We start from the raw sequence: 19,521 nt of genomic DNA, 5'->3' as shown, positions 1-19,521 counted from the left end.
GCACAATTTCATAGAAATTCTGAGTATATCATGAAACCAATGTTGATTCATTCCTCTAATAAGAAACAATCATAGAATATCCCTAGTTGGAAGGAACCCAAAAGGATCATTGATTCCAACTCCTGGGTCCCCAAAGGACCACCCAAGAAATCAGGCCGTGTGTCTGAGAGCATTGTCCAAACACTTCTTGAACTCCAGCAGGCTGTGCTGTGACTAGTTCCCTGGAGAGCCTGTTCCAGTGCCCAACCACCCTTTCAATGAATAAACTTTTCCTGATATCCAGCCTGAACCACGCCTGTCACAACTTAAAGCTGTTTTTCCTTGGGTCTTATCGGTGGTTCCCAGAGAGCAGAGCTCAGTGCCTGTCTCTCCACTCCCCCTCATGAGGAAGCTGCAGGCCGCCATGAGGCCTCCCCCCAGTCTCCTCTTCTCCAGGCTGAACAATCCAAGTGACTTCAGCCTCATATGTCTTGCCCTCTAGACCCTTTACTATCTTTGTTGCTCTCCTTTGGACACTCTATAACAGTTTTATATCTTTCTTATATTGTGACACCCAAAACTGCACACAGTGCTCAAGGTGAGGCCGCACCAGCACAGAGTAGAGCAGGACAATCACTCCCTTGATCAGCTAGCAATGCTGTGCTTGATGCACCCCCGGGACACGGTTGGCCCTCCTGTCTGCCAAGGCACACTGCTGGCTCGTGTTCAGCTTGCTGTTGACCAAAAACCCCCAGATTCTTTTCTGTGGGGCTGCTCTCCAGCATCTCGTCCCCCAGTCTGTACATATAAACAGGGTTGCCCCTTCCCAGATGAAGAATATTTATGCATATCTATTCACTATTTACAGTGAAGGCTGAAAATAAAATGCACTCTCAGCGTCATTTAGAAACATGTAATTTATGATGTGCTGCAGTTCCTTTGAAGTGTCTTTCACAATATATGGTGGTCTTGCATTTCCATCAGTTGACCTGAATGTCTAACATGCTTCTGGTGCCAAAAAAGTCACAGTATAGGTTATCCACAGGCTACCTTGGATTTATGATATCCTACTTCACCTTTAGAATCCAGAATGTTTTCTGCTTCTTGACAGATAAACAAAGACATCTTGCAGTAAAAATTTTATATGGGGATTCCTGGAGCAATCAGTACAGAACTGTGGCATGCTATAGAGTTAGTGATAAAACTCTGGCTTTGCATTTATTTTGAATTGTGGCAGAAGGCTGAAATCCCTTTTCTTAACATGAAATATTTTAAATTAAGCATTTATTATGCCTAGATTTGCTAAGGCTAGACATGTTTGCACACAGAAGTATCTTCTCATTTAAATTCAATCACAGTCACAAAACAAGCCTGGCTCAGACTAGCTAAAGATATAAACTTCATTTTCATCTCATTAGGCCACCTGGAAGCAGCAATCAGTGAGTAGTCCTGACGTCAATGGTCTCTCTACTTCATTAAAATGTTAATTTCATGGCTTTAATTCCCTTTGTAAAACGTGCTGCTGCAAGATACTATATGCAGATTTATTCAGAAACCAGAAAAATCTGCATGCCATATTCCCCTTTTAGTTCCTTGGGTTACTTTGGATTTTTTATTTTTAGCCATTCTTGTTTTTATAAACTGCTGTGAAAAGATGATCACCATAACAACCAAAAAGTAAATATTTTCTTAAAACAGCCTTTTGAGAACGTATGCTTAAGAATCAAGAATTCAGGGCATCATGCATTAAGTGGTGTTTATTCTGCTCTTCCCTTTTTCAGTATTCAGAAGTGAGACAGGTATTGTTACTGGCTTGCAATTTCAGAGAATAGATCATGAAGAGAAAGCGTGGTATAGTAAATCAGAATTAGCCACACAGATCAGCTGTAGTGTCAACATTCAGGATTCTGTCCGGATGAAATGATGGACTTTTCATCAGTTTTTACAACTCTTCTTGTTGTAGAAGTGTCTGATTAATCATGTATTTTTCAGAGTGTTACATAAACAAATTCTATTTTAGTACACCTATTCTGTCTATTGATAGCTATAGTTTATATTTCTTTTGCAGATGCTAAAACGAAAGTACAGGGTCAGGACTTCTCAGGACCCACTGGAGATTGAGCTGCCTATATCAGGAATCGTGTGTTCAACTGGGTGGCTCTCATGACGCAGTTGGGTCTGGACTGCTGACAGGACTCAGCACTAGGTCTTCCCACTCTACCCTTGCACGTACTGTTGTTCCAGCTTTGTACAAACCCCACTATGCCCCCGCTGTTCGGTGACACCAGGACCTTCCTGTGAAGGAATCTGGATAACATATGTACCCTGCCTGGTGTTAACCTGACTGGAGGTGGCAAAGACCATCAAGCCCCAGTGCAGCACATAAAGGAGGGGTTTCTTCTAAGTATTAGACGAATCTGAAGTTTTCCCTTTGAGAATTCCAACAAGGTTTTCCCGCAGCTAGCCTCAGGAGGATGTTCCCAGTAACTAACTTGGCCTCATATCTGCCTTGTGTCTGCTATAAATAATATTGTATCAGACTACTACTGTGGCTATCTTTGCCTGTTCTCTTGAAGGTGTATGGCTTAGGAAGGGACATAAAGATGTGCCTAGTAGTTCTAACAGAGAAACTACCAAAATAAATTCAAAGAAAAAACTTGAAAATGGTAAAATTAGCTTTCTGGATCTCCACCAGTTTTCCATTTCAGATAAGGTGAAACAATTTACCAATGAGTCTAAAATCACCTTCATACCTAGTTTGTCACTCTTAGTATCAAGGGAGAAGTTTTTGAAAGTCAGCAAAGACAAGTGGACAGTAGCCAATTCATTTCCATCTTGGAGCTTTTGCTGACAAAGTTATTTCATCACAGACAGCACCATAACTCACTGTACTAGTCAATTTAAATTGCCGACACGTGCCAGGATTTTACTGTATGGGTAGAATTATTCATTCATGTCTGCAGTTGGTGAGAGTGAAATGATACTACGACAACATCTCTGTTTGTAGATTGATCTAGAAAAAGATTCCATTTTGTAATCTCCTGAGATATTATCTGTTATTGCAACAGCATATTCACTCTTCTAACACTGTGTTTTGATTTGACGTAAAATATATTTTATTAACTAATAAAGGAATTTTTCATTTTGTTACAAAGCCCACCAAAGCATGAGTTACTAGAGGTGTTTGAACAGAAGCTGTCAATTTGCTGAATGAGTTTTGTCAGCCTTGACATTTGAAATGCCACTCCTAGGGTAAAACAGCACAGTTAAAGTTACCATTGTCACTTAACGATATTATGACTGTAGGTTGACATTGCAAGGGGAGAAAAAAAATACTAGATCTCACTTTTTATTTTGTATTTCTTTTACCTTGGTTACTATGTGTAGTTGCAAAGATATTCATGCTATAATTGCTTATTGTTTGTTTGTTTTCTTGTTTTTAATGTTTTCAAAAGGCAGTGCAGATGGAAAGTTGGTGGAAGTTTTTGTCACTATTACTTGGGCAGAAAATATACTGAGATGAGTGGTGGACTTTGGGTTTCAGCAGCCATTGGGTATGTTTTCCGTATTTCAGAAAATACGGCAAAGCAGCTGAAGTTCTTCTTTTGTCCTGGTGGACAAACAGAAGTGCAGTTTCTACCAGCACTGTTTCTTAGACCTAAATTGTCTATGATCTCAGTCAAGTTACATTGGATTTTTCATCACCTCATCATTTATTTGCAGAAAGACCAACTTGTGGTTTATCATTCTGCAGCTCTTGAAAAGTCCAATGTAAGCTGTTCCTAAATTGAATTGCCTCAGTTGATTCTATTCCTTGTGATTTAGTTATGTACATATTCATATTTGTGTCAAAAATCAATGTTCAGAACATTAGTAATGACTGCTTTCATCTAGTGCACAGTGCCATCTGAGTTAAATGTTCACTGGAGTTCAGGGGTGGAAGTTTCTAGCAGATATTTTCAGGAAATGAGTTTTAGACTTCTGCTCAAACGGGTCTGTATACAACAGGGATTTACAACATCTCGTCTGTGACTTCACTTACCATCATGGGATTGCCTTCTGATCTGTATTAAAAAGCAATAGACCATTGTAACCTGTGTCTTTAACATGAAGGTACAACATGTAGATTATGAGCCTCAACCCATTCTTTTTTTTTCACACGAGCAGAGCAATACATTTGGCTCAGTATTGGGCCACTGTATACTGGGATGAGTGGTCTCTCTCAGCCTCACCGTTGCGATACTGAGACCATACCTGAAGATGAACCACTGGCCCCACATCCTACTCTTCTGCTGTGCCTGAAGAATTCACTTTTCACTTCTCAGGCTGGCAGACTGACAGCATCATACATGTGGAAGTACAAAAAGATGGATGTTCAGGATTCAGCTTACATCTAGGTTTAGGAATGACCATTTAGGCACTCAGCAGACTTTGCTCATTTTCATTTAAAGAACTGACCTTGGTATAATTTTTCTAACCATCTCTATGAACAGCAGCAGTTGGAACAAAACCATAAACAAATCTTGTTATTTCTAGAGACAGGGCTGTTTTGCTGCTGTGCATTTAAAATGACTGCAATCTGTTGTTCATCTACAAAGCCATGGCGTTGTGTATTCACAGATCCTAGCATCCCTTTTTCTTTTCCATGACAGTCATGACAGCTTCTGTTGGTAAAACCGTTCTCACATCACAACACTGAGCCAAAGCCAAGGGATCTGCGGTTCCAGCAGCCGCCACTGGAGGAAGGTTATCTGCTCCTGGAGATCCCTGTGCCTGTTTCCTGCGGGGCACTGCAGGGTGGAGGAGCAGCAGGAGCAGCTCCTTTCCATTCTGATTTTTTCCTGGTGCTTCACCAACAAAAGGAATAAAATACAGCAGGATATATATATACTTCACCAGTAGCTGGGAAGCTGCATGTGTTATACGAGGTTTCTCTGAGGAAAATCCTGAGAGCCTTCAACTTTATGGCTCCTTTCCACCAGAGTAGCTCCACCAAATAGCTGCAGCAGGGTTTGGGTCTGATCCCAGGTTGTTAAGGAGGAAAAGAACTGTATAATCATTAGCCTTTGAAATTTTTCAACCACAGCCTGTGAAGGGATGGCAGTGCGTTATCTGACAAGCATGTCACTATCTTTCGTCAGCTGATTATAATCATCATGAAAGTTCCAATGTTTCTCTTTTTCCTTTTTCTTTTTTACTGTTGTGTTTTGATTAAGTTTCCCTAATGAGCCCAATGAAAAGCAATTGTTCTAAATAAATCGTGTGCTATAAAAGCAGTGTATCACAATTAGGTTTCCATTATACTTTAATTAGGCATTCCATTATTAAATTGATGTCTTTGGCTTCTTCCAGGTCCTCAGACTAATGCTGAAACAAATTCCTCTTTGTGGATAAATATTAGTCAGTCGTAATTAAAGCGTATTCATTGGAGTTGCAGCTTTTCATTAAATCCCTTACTGATTAAGATGGCTCCCCCAAGTACTGGGCTGATTAAATTTAATAAGGTTTGTCCACTTGTGTACTGTGGTCTGGTGGAAACTGTTTTAGCACCATGGGATTAGGAACAATAAGTTCATATCTCAGTGCATACAGTCGTGGGTCTGCATGCCTGTTTTTTGCAATGCTGTATGCTTTTGTGTTGGGGGCTCTACGTTTTATGTAGTCAGCCAGCAGAGGAAAAAAACATGGAAATGGAATTAGTGGTATTAGAGTTGAATCTCAAAGAATTAAGTTCCATTAAAGAACTTAACTCAAGAAGAGGGCTGTGCTGGTTAATGAAGCTCAAGTGCCTCTCAAGCCCCAAACTGATTTAACTCAGTGAGGTATATAGATGAGCTTGTTTCTACGTAAATATACCTCAGCTGTGATTTTGGATAATAAAACAGACATACTTGGCAGAAGTTCTTCGAATGGTAGTGTGTTAAGTGTTTTCAGAGCAAAATCCTTGCCCTGGATTTAAAAGAAGGTGGAGCAAATGGATAATGTCACTTTATTGTACATGTATTGATCAGAGAGAGATTATAAGCCTAATAATTTCCTGTGTGCAGAAATTATACCTTCTTGTCAGACTGCTGATGCTGTTCTGCATTCCTTTTGCTTTGTACACTGAAATGAAAACAAGCCACTGTGACCAAGAATGGCAATAGCACATACCAGTGAGGCATGAAATGTGAGAGAGTGGCTCGAGATTTATGTGGAAACGCTTAATCCAAATATTTGAGGTGGCTGCTGGCAGGTGTTTTTCAACATATAGTTTATATTTTATTTTTGTTGCAGGGTATGTCTTCATCAAGTATTTTGGATTGGCATGGCCTGTATTTGTAATACTGAATTTCTCTAAAGTTTGAATGTGTTTTCTGTTTCTTCTTGTGTATCCCAAATATGATGGTACTGGGTGCATCATCTAGCCCACCTATAGCGTTGTTTGGAATTGAAGTTTACTACTCATTACAGATTGCTCTTCCTGGGGCTTCTGGAGGCTACCGTAGACATAAGTGATGATGCCTGGGACAGTTTGAAGAGGGCAAGTTTATAAAACAGTAGAAGGTAACTGAGCAGCTAAAGAGTACTCTCTAGCGGCTGACTTTGGTTAGTGATAAGAACAGATAGCAAAGTGTGCTGAATTAACATGTTACTTGTTTGTAGCCATTAAACAAGGGGAAAAATGAGTAAGGGGAGACAATTAAGCTGAACCTTTTATCTCAGCTATAGAAGTGAATTATTTTAATTCACTAGAAGCCAAACATAAAACTTTTTTTTATATAACAGCCATTATTTATTTACTTATTGCTACCATTGCAATTCAGTTGGATGGTGTTATGCTACTCATAGTACCATCCTTCCATTGACATGAACTAAGGGTCTGACAGAAAGTGACAACTCCATGGCATTCCTCAAAAGATACACTTTGATCAGTTGATTACTGAGCAAGAACTGCTGCAGCTGTTTTCTTGTTTCATCTGTAGTGAATTATTTTTCTCTACTTCTCACGCTCTGTCTCGTGCTAGTTTTCTAGGGACTTCACAAAAGACAAGAGTCAAGTTTCAAGGTTGGCCTGCAGATCATCTGGGGTCTAATGTTCTATAACTAAAACATTTTGAAAATGGTTAAAAATTATGACAAAATTATGAGAATCCCTACTCTCCATCCTAGCAAATCCCAGGACTATTAAAAATGTTTTTGAAAAGAGTATAAACAAAGGTTTTGGAAGAATTGGGGGAAATAAATAACATCTTATAGAATGAACAGAGAGATGAGGAAGGGTAGCCCCTTTAACGTCTGTATTTTAATTAGGATGCTGAAAGCTAACATACACTTTTGTGCTACAACATGACAGTTCACACATACTGCTGTTCCTGACATCTTTAAAAATGCAGGTTTTAAGCCAGCTGCATTATTTACCTAGCAGTAACATCCTGCTGTTTTGAACATCATTGGGATGGCAGTTGTGTATGTAAACTGTTCCAGAGTGTTTTGTTTGACTGTTAACTCATTGAGGCCAGTTGGGAATGACAGGAGAAATTCCAGATGCAACAGCTGAATTCTAGCAGAACTGGATTGCCTCTAATAAGGATGTGGTTTTAGTTTGTATATGGATGGATTGCTTCTTTCCCAGATACCCAGGGATTTCAAATGTCTATCAAGGAAGAGGAATTAGGTGGATAGTCTGTTATATTAAAAGATAAGAATAAGACTGAGTTGTTTGTATATGCATTTATATATATATATGTATTTATTTTAAGGTTATTTGATACCTTACTTTTGCTTAATTGTCATGATACTTAGCTTTCCAGAAATACTTGGGTGACTACTTTACCTTCTTACAAGGAAACGGGGAAGGGAAGGGAAGGGAAGGGAAGGGAAGGGAAGGGAAGGGAAGGGAAGGGAAGGGAAGGGAAGGGAAGGGAAGGGAAGGGAAGGGAAGGGAAGGGAAGGGAAGGGAAGGGAAGGGAAGGGAAGGGAAGGGAAGGGAGGGAATCAGCCATTTTCTAATTATGTAAATTTGCCTTTCTGCAAAGACATCTTATGACAAGGTAGACTTGGATTTCACTGCAGTATAGTAAATTATCTCTATTTCAAGCATAATTGTGATTCTCATTTGAATTTCTTGTCAGTTTGCCAGGAAATTCATGTTTAAGTTTAGTGGAGTTCTAGAGCTGCATACCACTACATAAGTGCCTATTACATGAAATACCATTTCCAGTATGCATAAGTAATACTGTACAATAAGCCTAGAAACAACTTTTTCTCCTTCCAAACATGTAACATACATGTGAAAACCTAATTCTATATGTGTGTGTAGAGCAGACACGAAGTATGGGGAGCTGGGAGAGGGCAGCTATACATGCAGGGGAATAAATATAGCATTTTTGTTATCTGGGTTTGATAAATGTAGTTCAGGAATGATAGAGTAAAGAGTGGTGAGTCAGTTATGCCTGGTCATCCCTAGTGACTGAAAATAACTTGTTATTCCAACCCTTTTATCCCTTTGCTCCCTCCTCTCCACATATTTTCTATTTTATTTATAGCTCAAGCAGCTTTTGCTTTGCAATTCAGAAAGTAACCCCTTGGAGCCTGGGAGAGAAGACTTAAGGGCAACTGCCATCTGACAGTCTTGCAGAGAGAGCCACTGTGTCAAATTGTTCCCTGTCACCACCCCTGTACACTGTTCCTTCATGTGCCTGAGTGTTCTTGTTTAATCCACTAGGAATCAGTTTAGCGCTTGATACATCTTAACTTGCAGATAAGGATAATTTACTTCTTGATCTGCTCTTAGTTTTCCCAGCCTTCCCATGGTACTGAGTTCTCATATTATAACTGAATTATACCACATCTTCCTTCTTGTATTAATGCTGATCTGGTTTGCAGAGGAAGAAGGGAGCTGACAGATGTGTCTACTGAAGAGCATCCCCTCAAGTAGGAAGGAGGGAGATCTACCCCTGACATTGCAGATACATTCATTTATAGTCTCTGCAAAGAATCACTAAATCTGTAAGAGATATTAGAGTTGATTAGATTAAATTGGCATTACAAGTTCAGCGACATTATGCTGATAAAAAAGAAAGACAGAAATTTGGGTAAATTATTGTTTGCTTTACTGTAGTCCCCCTTCTGACTTAAGGAAAGAACAAAAGGAAGGAGGTGTTAAAGCTACAAACACAAAACTGATTAGCAAACACTGGCCTTGGGTGAGGGAACCTTAGGTTCTGTCGTATGTAAGAGTAGAAAAACTTTACCACAGTTTGTTGGCATGCCCTGACTCAACTCAGGCATCAACAGTCCTTCAAGGATGGTGTGCCAGACAGTATTCTCCTTTCCAGTTAGATGCTCCTTAGAAACTGGGGAGTGGTACCTGTCAGGTCCCCATTACCATTTCTTTGGCTTCTTGTGTCCATGGGAGGTGGATCCCCAGTTCAGCCATAGTTCATGGAGGGTTTTGTGTCTCAGCTCTGTTGCACATCACTTCAAACCCTACCCAGGTGTTGTCCTTGGTATTCTCACTGTAGCTTACTGACTCCATTGCCTTCCAGGTTACAGTAAAGGACTTCATAATGCTTAATAAGCAGGGGTGAACATCGGCTCTCAAAGCAGTACTGTACCTTCAAGAAAGGATGTAATCGTTGGAGACATCAAAAAGATTTAAAAAATCAACCCCAAGTAGGAGTATTAGTGTTAGGTGTCTGTGTAAGAACTTAATGAGGCCATTTTGGAAAACTCTATCTGGTTCCAGTACCCGCACTTGGAAAAGTAAGTTGAAATATTAGAAAAGATTCAGGGAGCTACAAGAAGGATTTGAGCTTTTAAAAACGTGCTTCATATTGAGATTTAAGACTCTCAGTAGGTTTAGTTTATTCAAGAGCAACTTACAAGTTTGGTAGAGCAGGCCAACACTGCATGACCTGTTTAATTGAACAGAACTGTGTGGTCAGAAAGTAAACTACATGGATTCAGTATAGAATCTGTAGACAACTTCAGTTCATGGTATTGTCTTACACATTTATGAGATGTCGGCATCAGACTGCAGACTACAAAACTATGTGATCCAAAAGTATTTAACAAAACAAGTAAGCTTATGCTATGTATGCTGATAGCTATGAGGATGACCTTATCTTGGTCTTTGTACCTCGGAGGTACCTTGTGATAATTCCTAGTAGATCTCGCCTCCCATGCACAGCACACAGAGCACTCCTCTGTCCTGCTGATGATCATAAAACCTATCACTGTCCCTTTCCCAGGCTTCCACTCTCAAGGACAAGAGGTGCTATTGCCTTAACTCCTTCTTGGCAGGGGGAAAGGTCTCTGTATCTCCTTGTATCACAATGACAGTGGAAAAAGGAATAGCTAGATAAAGATATGTTATGCAGGATCACTCTTCTCTGTTAATCAAGGTCAGCATTATCATTGTGTCTTTTTTTGATTGCTTATGTGATTGCTATACTTAGCCAAAAAAGATTTCCAATAACTACTGAATTGAAAGTGATTTAGATTAACCCTGGTTGACACTGCTGGTTTAAGGAGGGCTGCCTGGAGTTTTAAATCTTCACAAGGATGATACTTTCCTTGAATAAATCAAGGTAAATCTTTGAACCTGCTCCATTCTGATACTCCAGAATATAGTTTTCTCAAAGAAAAGTGATTCAAATCTCAGGAGCCAACAGAGTAATATTTCCTAGTAAGCAGTTTTGGCTTTTTTATGTCCAAAAACATCTTCATCTCAAAGCTAACATAAAATAATCACATACTGTGCAATACAGCTGGTTTTGTTCTACTCATTTCCATCTCTGCTTTGATTATGTTGTTGATCAGTTTGTTTACAGATACTGAGCCTCCTTCTGCCTGCTTTCCTAAGGAAATGCGTGTAGAGTTGAGGATGTTAAGGGAAGTATGGGAAGAGCTACAGGCAATGTTTTATGAAGTCTGGAGATGTATGAAGCATCTGGAGTTGTTGTGAAGAAGGGATAGATATGCTGCTTTGCAGGAGGAAGGTGGTGTAGTTACCTTGTGGTGGGAGGTAGAAGGGTCAAGGCCCTTATGTATTAGCCTGACTTCATAGAATAGCTTATTTTAAGGTTATCACGAATATTTTATTGTGAGAACACCTCTGCATCCCCGTTCTGGCTCAACAACTCATCAGTGCGGTGCTCTGTGAGATACTGATTAAGAATAGCATATTCTCTACTGGATCAGTGCAGGGGAAGAGGCCATATAATCCTTGTATGATTTAAAGTAATGTCAATGGTAAGTAAAGCAGGACAAATTACAGCTGCTGAGACCCTCACTGGGAATGAAAAAGGGTCATAGCCACCACTGCTAATGTTGAGGAGGTTCATCTGCCTGTTCACTTTCCAGATTGCTGAGAGTCTGAGCAGTTCATTACATGGATTTGCTTGGGACTCATCTTTATTTTTGGCACACTGATGGTCATTTTGAGTTTTAAGAGCTTCTACTCTGAGTCATCATTTTGGCCCTCGAGTCAGTGCTTATGTAGATAGATCCTTTTGTCTCACAGTGAGCTTGCTCAGCATTGCTCAGTCCCAGGTATGAGCAAGAAAGTGTCCTTGTCACTGGCATGACTCATTACTGAGGAATGAGCAGTGCTTGAGCTGTAGAGTGATCCTTGTGCAGGGGATGAGTCTGGTGCAACCAATCCATATATTTGGGACTGTGATCTGGGACTGAGCATCACTTCTGGCAGTTTTCACCAATTGAATCTGCAAATGTATTTGAAAAAAGCCTAAAATAATCTTTAATCCTACTTGTACATTCAGGCTACTTTTTCCCCTGGAATTGAAGTATTGTGCTGATGTATTATTTAACACACACTATTAAAAGTAATTTTCAGTTTACCTATGGTATCTTTATTTTGAACGTAGTAAGAGGCTCTTGGTTGTAAGGTTTTGTAATGTTGGGTTGTGAGATAAAAGGATTGCCTGTGCACACACAAAGGGCAGTGGCACAACAGCAGGCAGGGAAACCCCAAAACCCAGACAGAGAAACAGAGCCCCTGCCCCAGTTCCAACCGGGGCTGTCATGGGAGTGCAATCAGCTGTGAGCAAGGGTGGACATTCATCACGGTGCATCAGTAGAAGAAGCCATCACCTTACAGGCTGATGGGGATCGCTGCTTGCAGGGCTTTTGGAATCATTATGAGGTGCAGAAAAGAGCGTTTGGGGATTGTGCAAGATTTACGGGATATTTAGGAACCAGTTATTGAAGTACTTGTAAGTATGAGTTGGATACTGGGGAGATCAGATGGGTCACAAGATGGCTACTAGAGGGATTACAAGGTCCAAGCCACCAGCTGGGGAGACTATAGATCCTGGGGTCAGCTGAGACCGGTTTGTATGTCCGTCTGTTTCTCTCTGCGTGTGGCAACTGGAGAAGAGAGGGTCGAAGGACCAGCTACTGGCTGGCCCCGAGTGTCTAAGGTCAGCCGTGTGTGTACATCTGTGCAAAGGGGTCTGCACCAGCCCCTGGGGAGGGGCTGCAGCCCAAGGGGCACACGTGACCCGGTGTTAGCACCTGGGGCAAGGCTCCAGGACCAGTTGTTGGGAGAATCCATGTGGATGTATGTTTGTACCTAAGTTCCACTGACAGACCTTTATCCCAATCAGCTGGAGAAGGGAACATGACAGGGCCGTCTGTGTTTGCGTAAGTGTAATGTTTCCTGTCCATGTTGATCCATGGCTGTCCCTGTGTCTGTATTGTACCTGCATATATATCTGTGTGCATACCTACTGGGAGTATGTGCTCACACTTGCCCCCAGCTGGTCCATGGAACTGGGGGCTGTGGCACTCTCACCTCTAATAGGCTACCAGATCTGGCAGCTTAACACTGAACAAAAATCCTGATGGAGTAGCTGGCATAGTGAGAGAATTTGTCCTAGTTTTTCCTTGGAAACATTTTTTAAAGAAGGCATCTTTCTCTGATGCTGTTTATTTTGGCTGCGAGCCTGGTAAATTCTTCCCATGCCACATATAAGTGCACTGCCCAAAGTGACCATTGTGGTTACTTGAAGTAATGTTGTGTATCTACATATCCTGAAACATAAATAACTTTGACTGGAGCACAGAATGCTTACAAAGAAAAGTAACGGTGCTTTTGAGCTGTTCTATCATCCAAAAATAGAGATTGCAGCATGTATTAATCATCTACCTTGTGTTTATAGCTGTGTAACAATAACTACAGATGAATTTCGTTAACCATTCCTGAGTGCAGTAGTAAGCTTTCTTTTTCTAAGGTGCTTCTATTTGTTGTTCATACCTATTCTTCATAGGTATGAAGGATATATGGGTCTTCTGCTACAGAATGAAGGTTGTAAGAATGTTGAGCTACTGAAACTGGTGTTTTTGTCTTGAATAGCTGGGGTACCTGCCTAATGGTTTTGGTTAAATTTTGCATCTGAAATGTAATTTAACTAAGAAACCTCCATTGTGAATGTTACCTGATTTGCTCTGTCCTTGTCACCCAGCACTGCAGAAGACGGGCAGGTTCTTTAGGGATCCTTGGCAGAATGAAGACCGGCCGCAGGATTGTGATTATAATTAGAGATTTATTATTGCATAAAAACAAAATAAACAATCAACATAGCTCATCATCTACAATTCCTACCACTTAGCATAGCTTCTAGCTGCGCAGAATTTCTAGAATTCTGACTTACAAAGGCTTTTCAAGTCGCTGGAGCAGCCCCTCTGCAGATACAGCCAAATTCTTATCAATCAGCACGCGATACGGTTGTAACATGGACTCAGGCTTTATGTACAAGAACATGAGTCATTCACTCAATCCTCAAAGGAAGAAGATGACAGTGGAGACATCCCTGGCCACAGGGGAATCATAGGTTTTGCTGTCCTGCAGCAGCTCTAGTCTAACGCCTTAGGACTTGCTGTTGTGTGATTTCATATCACCATCTATCTCCCGGCAACCCATTGCCTGGTATTGATGGTGTTGGTTGGCTTAATCACCCTATCTGTCAGTCAGTGTTCCCCATACTGTCCTGGTGACTCAGCATTTGTCTTCAGACATCGCAACTGTAGGCAGCATTTAGTCTTCAATTCTATTTTGCACTGAGACAGCCAGCAAAATAGAAACAGCAAGACAAGATAAATTACTGCTGGCAGAACTTAACTGCTCTGTAATGTCCAGTGCACCGTGCACCTATTTTTAGATCGGTTTTACACTGGCAGAATTTTCTATATACAATCCAAAAAGAATGTCTGGTCAAAGGCTGAGGGCAAAAAGGGTATGTAGAAAGAGCATCCATGTAAAAACAGTTAGTACAAAGACGTGATTGTAAAACCTACTTTGGCAGTAATGCTATGCTCCCAGGACTGTTGGCTTGATCAGGCACAGTAATGAAGAACTGAGTTTTTTCATCAGCATTCCCTTGAATTTCTAATCTACAATTGCTTTTTACATGGTTCAATATAGTCTGGCGAAATAGCTAACAATATGAGGTTTACATAAAGCTCAGCTTTTCCACCATTTATACCACACTTTGTGTTTGCCAGATCTGGAATGCAGTAGGCAACAGCTCACCCTGTCAGAGTACTGGGTTGTCAAATTGTAAAAAATTGTGTTAACTGGAGTAACCCGTCAAACTGGCTGAGCTGTAGACAGAGAGCTTCCTCAGCCTTTGTAAGGAACCCTAGATTAAATGAACTCCTGTTGTTTACATTGTGTATACTTCAGGTATATTTTCTTAAATCATCGATAAATTAGGACTGTGTGCTGCTTGCTCTAAATCAAATTTCAAACTCATTCTTTTGCCACGTTCACAGGAACATACATTGCTTTTTATATTTGATTAGTTAAAGGTAATTTCAGTTTGCAGCACAGGTATGACTGTTTTGGAAAATTGTAACAGATTTGTCTTGCATGCTCTGTTCTTTTTCCAAGATCAGATGTGCATCTCCTCTCCTTCGAATTTGATTTTATCCTCTTACTCACTGTGTTGTAGTTCTACATTAGTTTGTACAAATTGGTATAATTTTGTTCCAAAAAGTTTTTGCTGGGATTCAGAAGAGGTAATGGCTGGGAAACCTGTGACCTCTCAGCCTTCAAATTCCAGAAGATAAAACAAACTGTGTAGCTAATGTATCTTTGGGATTTCTGCCACCATTTTGGCAGTTTTTCAATCGTGCCTTGAAGTGATGAGTGTTTTGGTTGCTGTATTATCTGTATTGATCTTTTACCCCAAATCTTTCTTCTAGGTAACAATCTCGATGCTATCCATGACATAACCGTGGCATACCCCCAAAACATTCCTCAGACAGAGAAGCACCTTTTGAATGGAAACTTCCCCAAGGAGATTCACTTCCATGTCCAGAGATACCCCATAGAGACAGTGCCCACTTCTAAGGAGGAGTTGCAGCTTTGGTGCCAGAAGCGTTGGGAAGAAAAAGAGGAGAGACTCCGACACTTCTATGAAGGTGGAAAGTGCTTTGACAAAACAAGGCAAAGCGTTATTCCACCGTGTAAATCTGAACTCAGGGTCTTTGCAGTTAAGTGCATCTCGCTTCTGTATTGGACAGTGTTCCCACTGGGTATGTTTGCACTGCTGTACCTGTACCGCTTTGCACGATGGTACTTTGTGGCCATGATAGTCTTTTTTGTTGTGCAGCAGAAAATATTTGGTGGGCTGGAACTAATTGAACTTGCTTGTCATCGATATTTTAAAAAGCAACAGAAATTTATCAACACAAAAATAAAAAACAACTAGCTCTTGGGTAGAGAAGGATGTAAAAAGGCTTGATTTTGAGACATCCTGTGAATTCTATGAACAGGGAAGAATTTTTGCATGAGAATTGTCTTTTACTATCACCGTTGTCTGTTAGACATTTGCACTTAGTTCTGTGAAAAGAAAGAAAAACATTAGTTATTGCTACATGTGAAAATGATAGTTTTTATCTCAATATAATTTCAACATTGTTCTTGCAAGCAGCTAGCAACTGCATCCTGCTGTAATTAAGAAACACTTTGCTGGATTATTAAACAATCAAAAGGATGTTAATAACTTTGATATACATTGAACTTTCATATACAAATCCAAACTGTCCAGCTAAGAAAGAGGTAGGATTTCTGTGTAATCACATTATTAGAAAGTGAGCACCAGATTTGAAAAGCTGTTAAGTTTACCGATGGTTCGATGGTAAGTACAAGTTGGAGGAGGATATTTTGTTTCTTTTTTTTTTGCTATTTCAAATATTCAAACTTACTGCAAAATACTTTCACTGAAGCTTTTCTGAACACTACTGAACCTAGCACACTAGTCACCTGTTCTGGCTCAGTCGATCAGAAGGTTTTTTTAAGCCTTGCAGCATTGTGTTTTAGTACAGAAAACAGTGCTGGCTCTGCCTCTGTTTAAGTCTTCACATTATTTAATAGACCTGTGCAAGAAGGTTTTGATTTCTTGTTGTTTTTTTCATACTGCTTTGGTTCCCTTCTTAGCTGTGAGAGGTTTGTTCCTACTGTAGTATACAGAGTTGCAGGATAGGGGAGCTGGGCTTTTTTGGTTGTTGATGTTGTTTTATTGGTGGTGTTTTTTTGTGTTTTTTTTGGTAGAGGTAAAAATAAGTGTCTGTCTCTGAGTAGCTGGCAAATGTTTTCTCAAAGAGGTCTCACTGTAGACATTATCTAATTGCAAATACTTTTTTTTTCTTTTTTTTTTTCCAGAGAAGCTATCTTTTCTTTGGAGTGTTTAGTTCTGTTTTCACATTGCTTCCTTAGATATTTCAATTGTCTAAATGCTGGACAGTTGTCAAAATACTGGGCAGGAAGACTGTCTTTTCTGTGCATGCCAGCGAGACCTGCTGAAATGCATCTGATGCAACAGGTGGCTCCGTATAGGTACTACAAGAGATGGGGTTCAGACTATCACAGCACATAGAAATCGAGTTACATCTTCCCTTTGCACTATTTTCATTGATTGTCTGATTACATCATTCCTTTCCATACTCACTTGCAATTTTACATTGCTTTTTTGGGCCCCAACTTTCCCTTTGTTTCATGACATTCAGAAAACCTGGAGGTTTAAACTCTGACAGTGTATTTTGCAAGTGTACTTCTTGTTGTATGTAATAAGAGTAATGATCATGGTCACACACTAAAAGGCACAAACATTGCCAGCACTTAGGAGACACTTCAGATTAGATTTCTTGTTAGCCTCAAAAATGTTAGACCACCTGGTCAAATGTATTGCTGCAAAACTTTCCTGACTTTTGAGTTAAACCCAAATGGCCTGGCTCTGTATGTTGAGTTGCATTGCTCCGAAATGTAAATGTGCAGAGTGCAAGGTGTATCTTGTACTGTGCTGCCCATCTCAAGCACTGGGGTAGTACTGTGGCACATCTGTTTTCTTCTACATTACAACACTTAACATGTTTTCTAATATGTTTGTATCAAAGGCCATTTTTGTAATGGATCACCAGCCTCTATTCAACTGTCCCTTGCAAGGTGACAAGTATTTTTTAATCCGTGCTAATAATAACTGTTTATTATGCAGAAAGTACTTGAAGCTATCTGTTTTACTCTAATTTTTTAACCCTTTTTTTCTTAAAAAAATAATTAGAAGTAGATTTATATTTAGGATTATATTTCTTAATGATTTTTTCATATTTATATTTGAGTACCTAAAAACTTAATAACTGGTGTTTTGTTGCAGTTCTTGTGCAGTATGATGACATTTGTTAATGTAATCCTGTGATATCAAAGACATTTAGGCAAAAGCTTAAATCTGCATAGCTTGTGGGGGTTTTTTTTGCTTTGTGCTGTGCTTTCGTGCAGTTCTCTACATGTCCAGGTACTGTCATTGCAAGAGAAAATCTAAGAACTTCGTTTATAGTTAATGCAGAGGAGACCTAAAAGACTTTTAGTTTGTCCTGAGCTGCGGTTGTGCTTTCACACCATATGTAAACATGGCCAGACTACTCCAATAGCCTAAGTATAGGAATCATTTCATTCTTCAGGAATCATTTCAGAGGGTAGGTTACATGATGGTGACATAAATACCAATTACACCTTTTTCAGTCATTCAGAGAACTTTGTGATGTCATAAAATGATTCTGTGAAATCTCTGTGAAAATGTATGAGAAACATCAGTGTGAGTCTTAGTCACAGAGCTGAAAGACTTCCTGTATATTTTTATGTGTTTGATTAGAGTTGTACTCTGAAAATGAAATAAAATAAATGAAATAAAATCCCTTAAAAGGGATTTTCTGTCCAGCCAGAGCCAAATATGTAACCTACTGTAATGTGGTAAACATCCTACAATTCTGCAATTCAGATTGAACAGAAATAACTTCTTGTGAGCTGTAAATGCCACATCTGCACTGCCTGACTCCATAAAGCAGGGTAGCACATGAGAAATGAAGAATCCTCTTCTTGCAAGGAAGGGTGTTGACTTTGAGACAGATGTAAATTTCCATATTATGTGCATCATTTTTCAATTTAATTAGAATTGCAAGACAAAAAATGTTTAAAAGGTGATTGAAGAGCTGTGAGAGATCTTCCTGTGAATTTTTTTTTTCCTCTTTGGTCAAAATGTAGCTTGTACTCAAAAGGTTTTAATATGCAGATTTTGGGGAGAATATCTTGTTCTTATTCACCCTGTTTCCTTATTTGAACTACACTTACTAGGATGTGCTGGGTAAGTTACTTTAAAGTGTTTTCAATGCTGTTAGATTAAAGGTGCTAATACACCAGGAATCAAACACACCTATCTTTTGTGGACCGCATTTTGCCACCAAGATTTGTCTTACTTATTAGCATGGTTTGTCATGGCTTGCTTATGTCCTCTTGTAGTCCCAGTAGCCACACTGTTCAACAGTGACTACTCCTGCTACAGCACCTCCATCTCTGCTAGGTCTTCCTTATGTTATTTGAGGGAAATGACAAGATTTTCTTGCTTTTGAAGATACTCTTTGTTTGTTCAGTCGAATGTTTCCTCTTCAGCACTGTGGGTTTCTTTCTCTTTTCTCAGAACTGAAAGATTACAATCCTGTCCTCTGTGTGTGTCCCTAAATTCATCTGGGTAACAGAACATCAAACCAAGACATTTCTCTTATGTTCAATGCTGCAAGGCCCCAGGCTGCTCTGTGAGTTCTTGTCATGATCATACAAAATGTGGTTCCTAGTTTTGTGCATTGAATCAATCTCCGTTGTTTAAAAAAGATCAGTGTTTTTATAACTTGATTTTATATGAATGTTGTAGGAATGAAAACACCAGGACACTACAAACCTACAGAAAAACTTAGTTTTCAAAGTTCAGTGATTATATTAGGATATTTTAACCATGTATCAATTACTCTACAGCCGCAATAAAGACCTGAAGCATTGCATGGGTTTAATTTTACTGTTTTCATTTCAGCGTGTGACATAAGCTGTACACATCCATAAGGAACAAACCTTGCCTTCACTCAGATGGGTGTCCCCCTTCACTTCACTTGGGCAGACTGGTGTCCCTTCAGGTACTTGACTGATGGTTTGTAGCTGTTGTGGCTGTTGAGGTGACATTTCCCTGCTGTTCATAACAAGTTGGAAAG

The 19,521-nt window shown here is 39.8% G+C and overlaps 1 protein-coding gene across 1 annotated transcript in view; it reads left to right on the top strand.

Moving 5' to 3' along the window:
* The window catches only part of LCLAT1 (lysocardiolipin acyltransferase 1), a 99,962-nt gene extending 80,641 nt beyond the window's left edge, over window positions 1-19,321 (top strand). Inside the window, exon 7 of the mRNA XM_035563725.2 lies at window positions 15,193-19,321. Coding sequence (XP_035419618.1) covers window positions 15,193-15,701 — 509 coding nt within the window. The 3' untranslated portion in view covers window positions 15,702-19,321. The remainder of the gene's footprint in view (window positions 1-15,192) is intronic.
* Window positions 19,322-19,521: the final 200 nt, after the last annotated feature.

The sequence above is a fragment of the Cygnus atratus genome, chromosome 3 (genome assembly GCF_013377495.2).
Source record: "Cygnus atratus isolate AKBS03 ecotype Queensland, Australia chromosome 3, CAtr_DNAZoo_HiC_assembly, whole genome shotgun sequence".
Taxonomy (NCBI): domain Eukaryota; kingdom Metazoa; phylum Chordata; class Aves; order Anseriformes; family Anatidae; genus Cygnus; species Cygnus atratus.
This window is presented reverse-complemented; position numbering and strand designations above follow the sequence as displayed.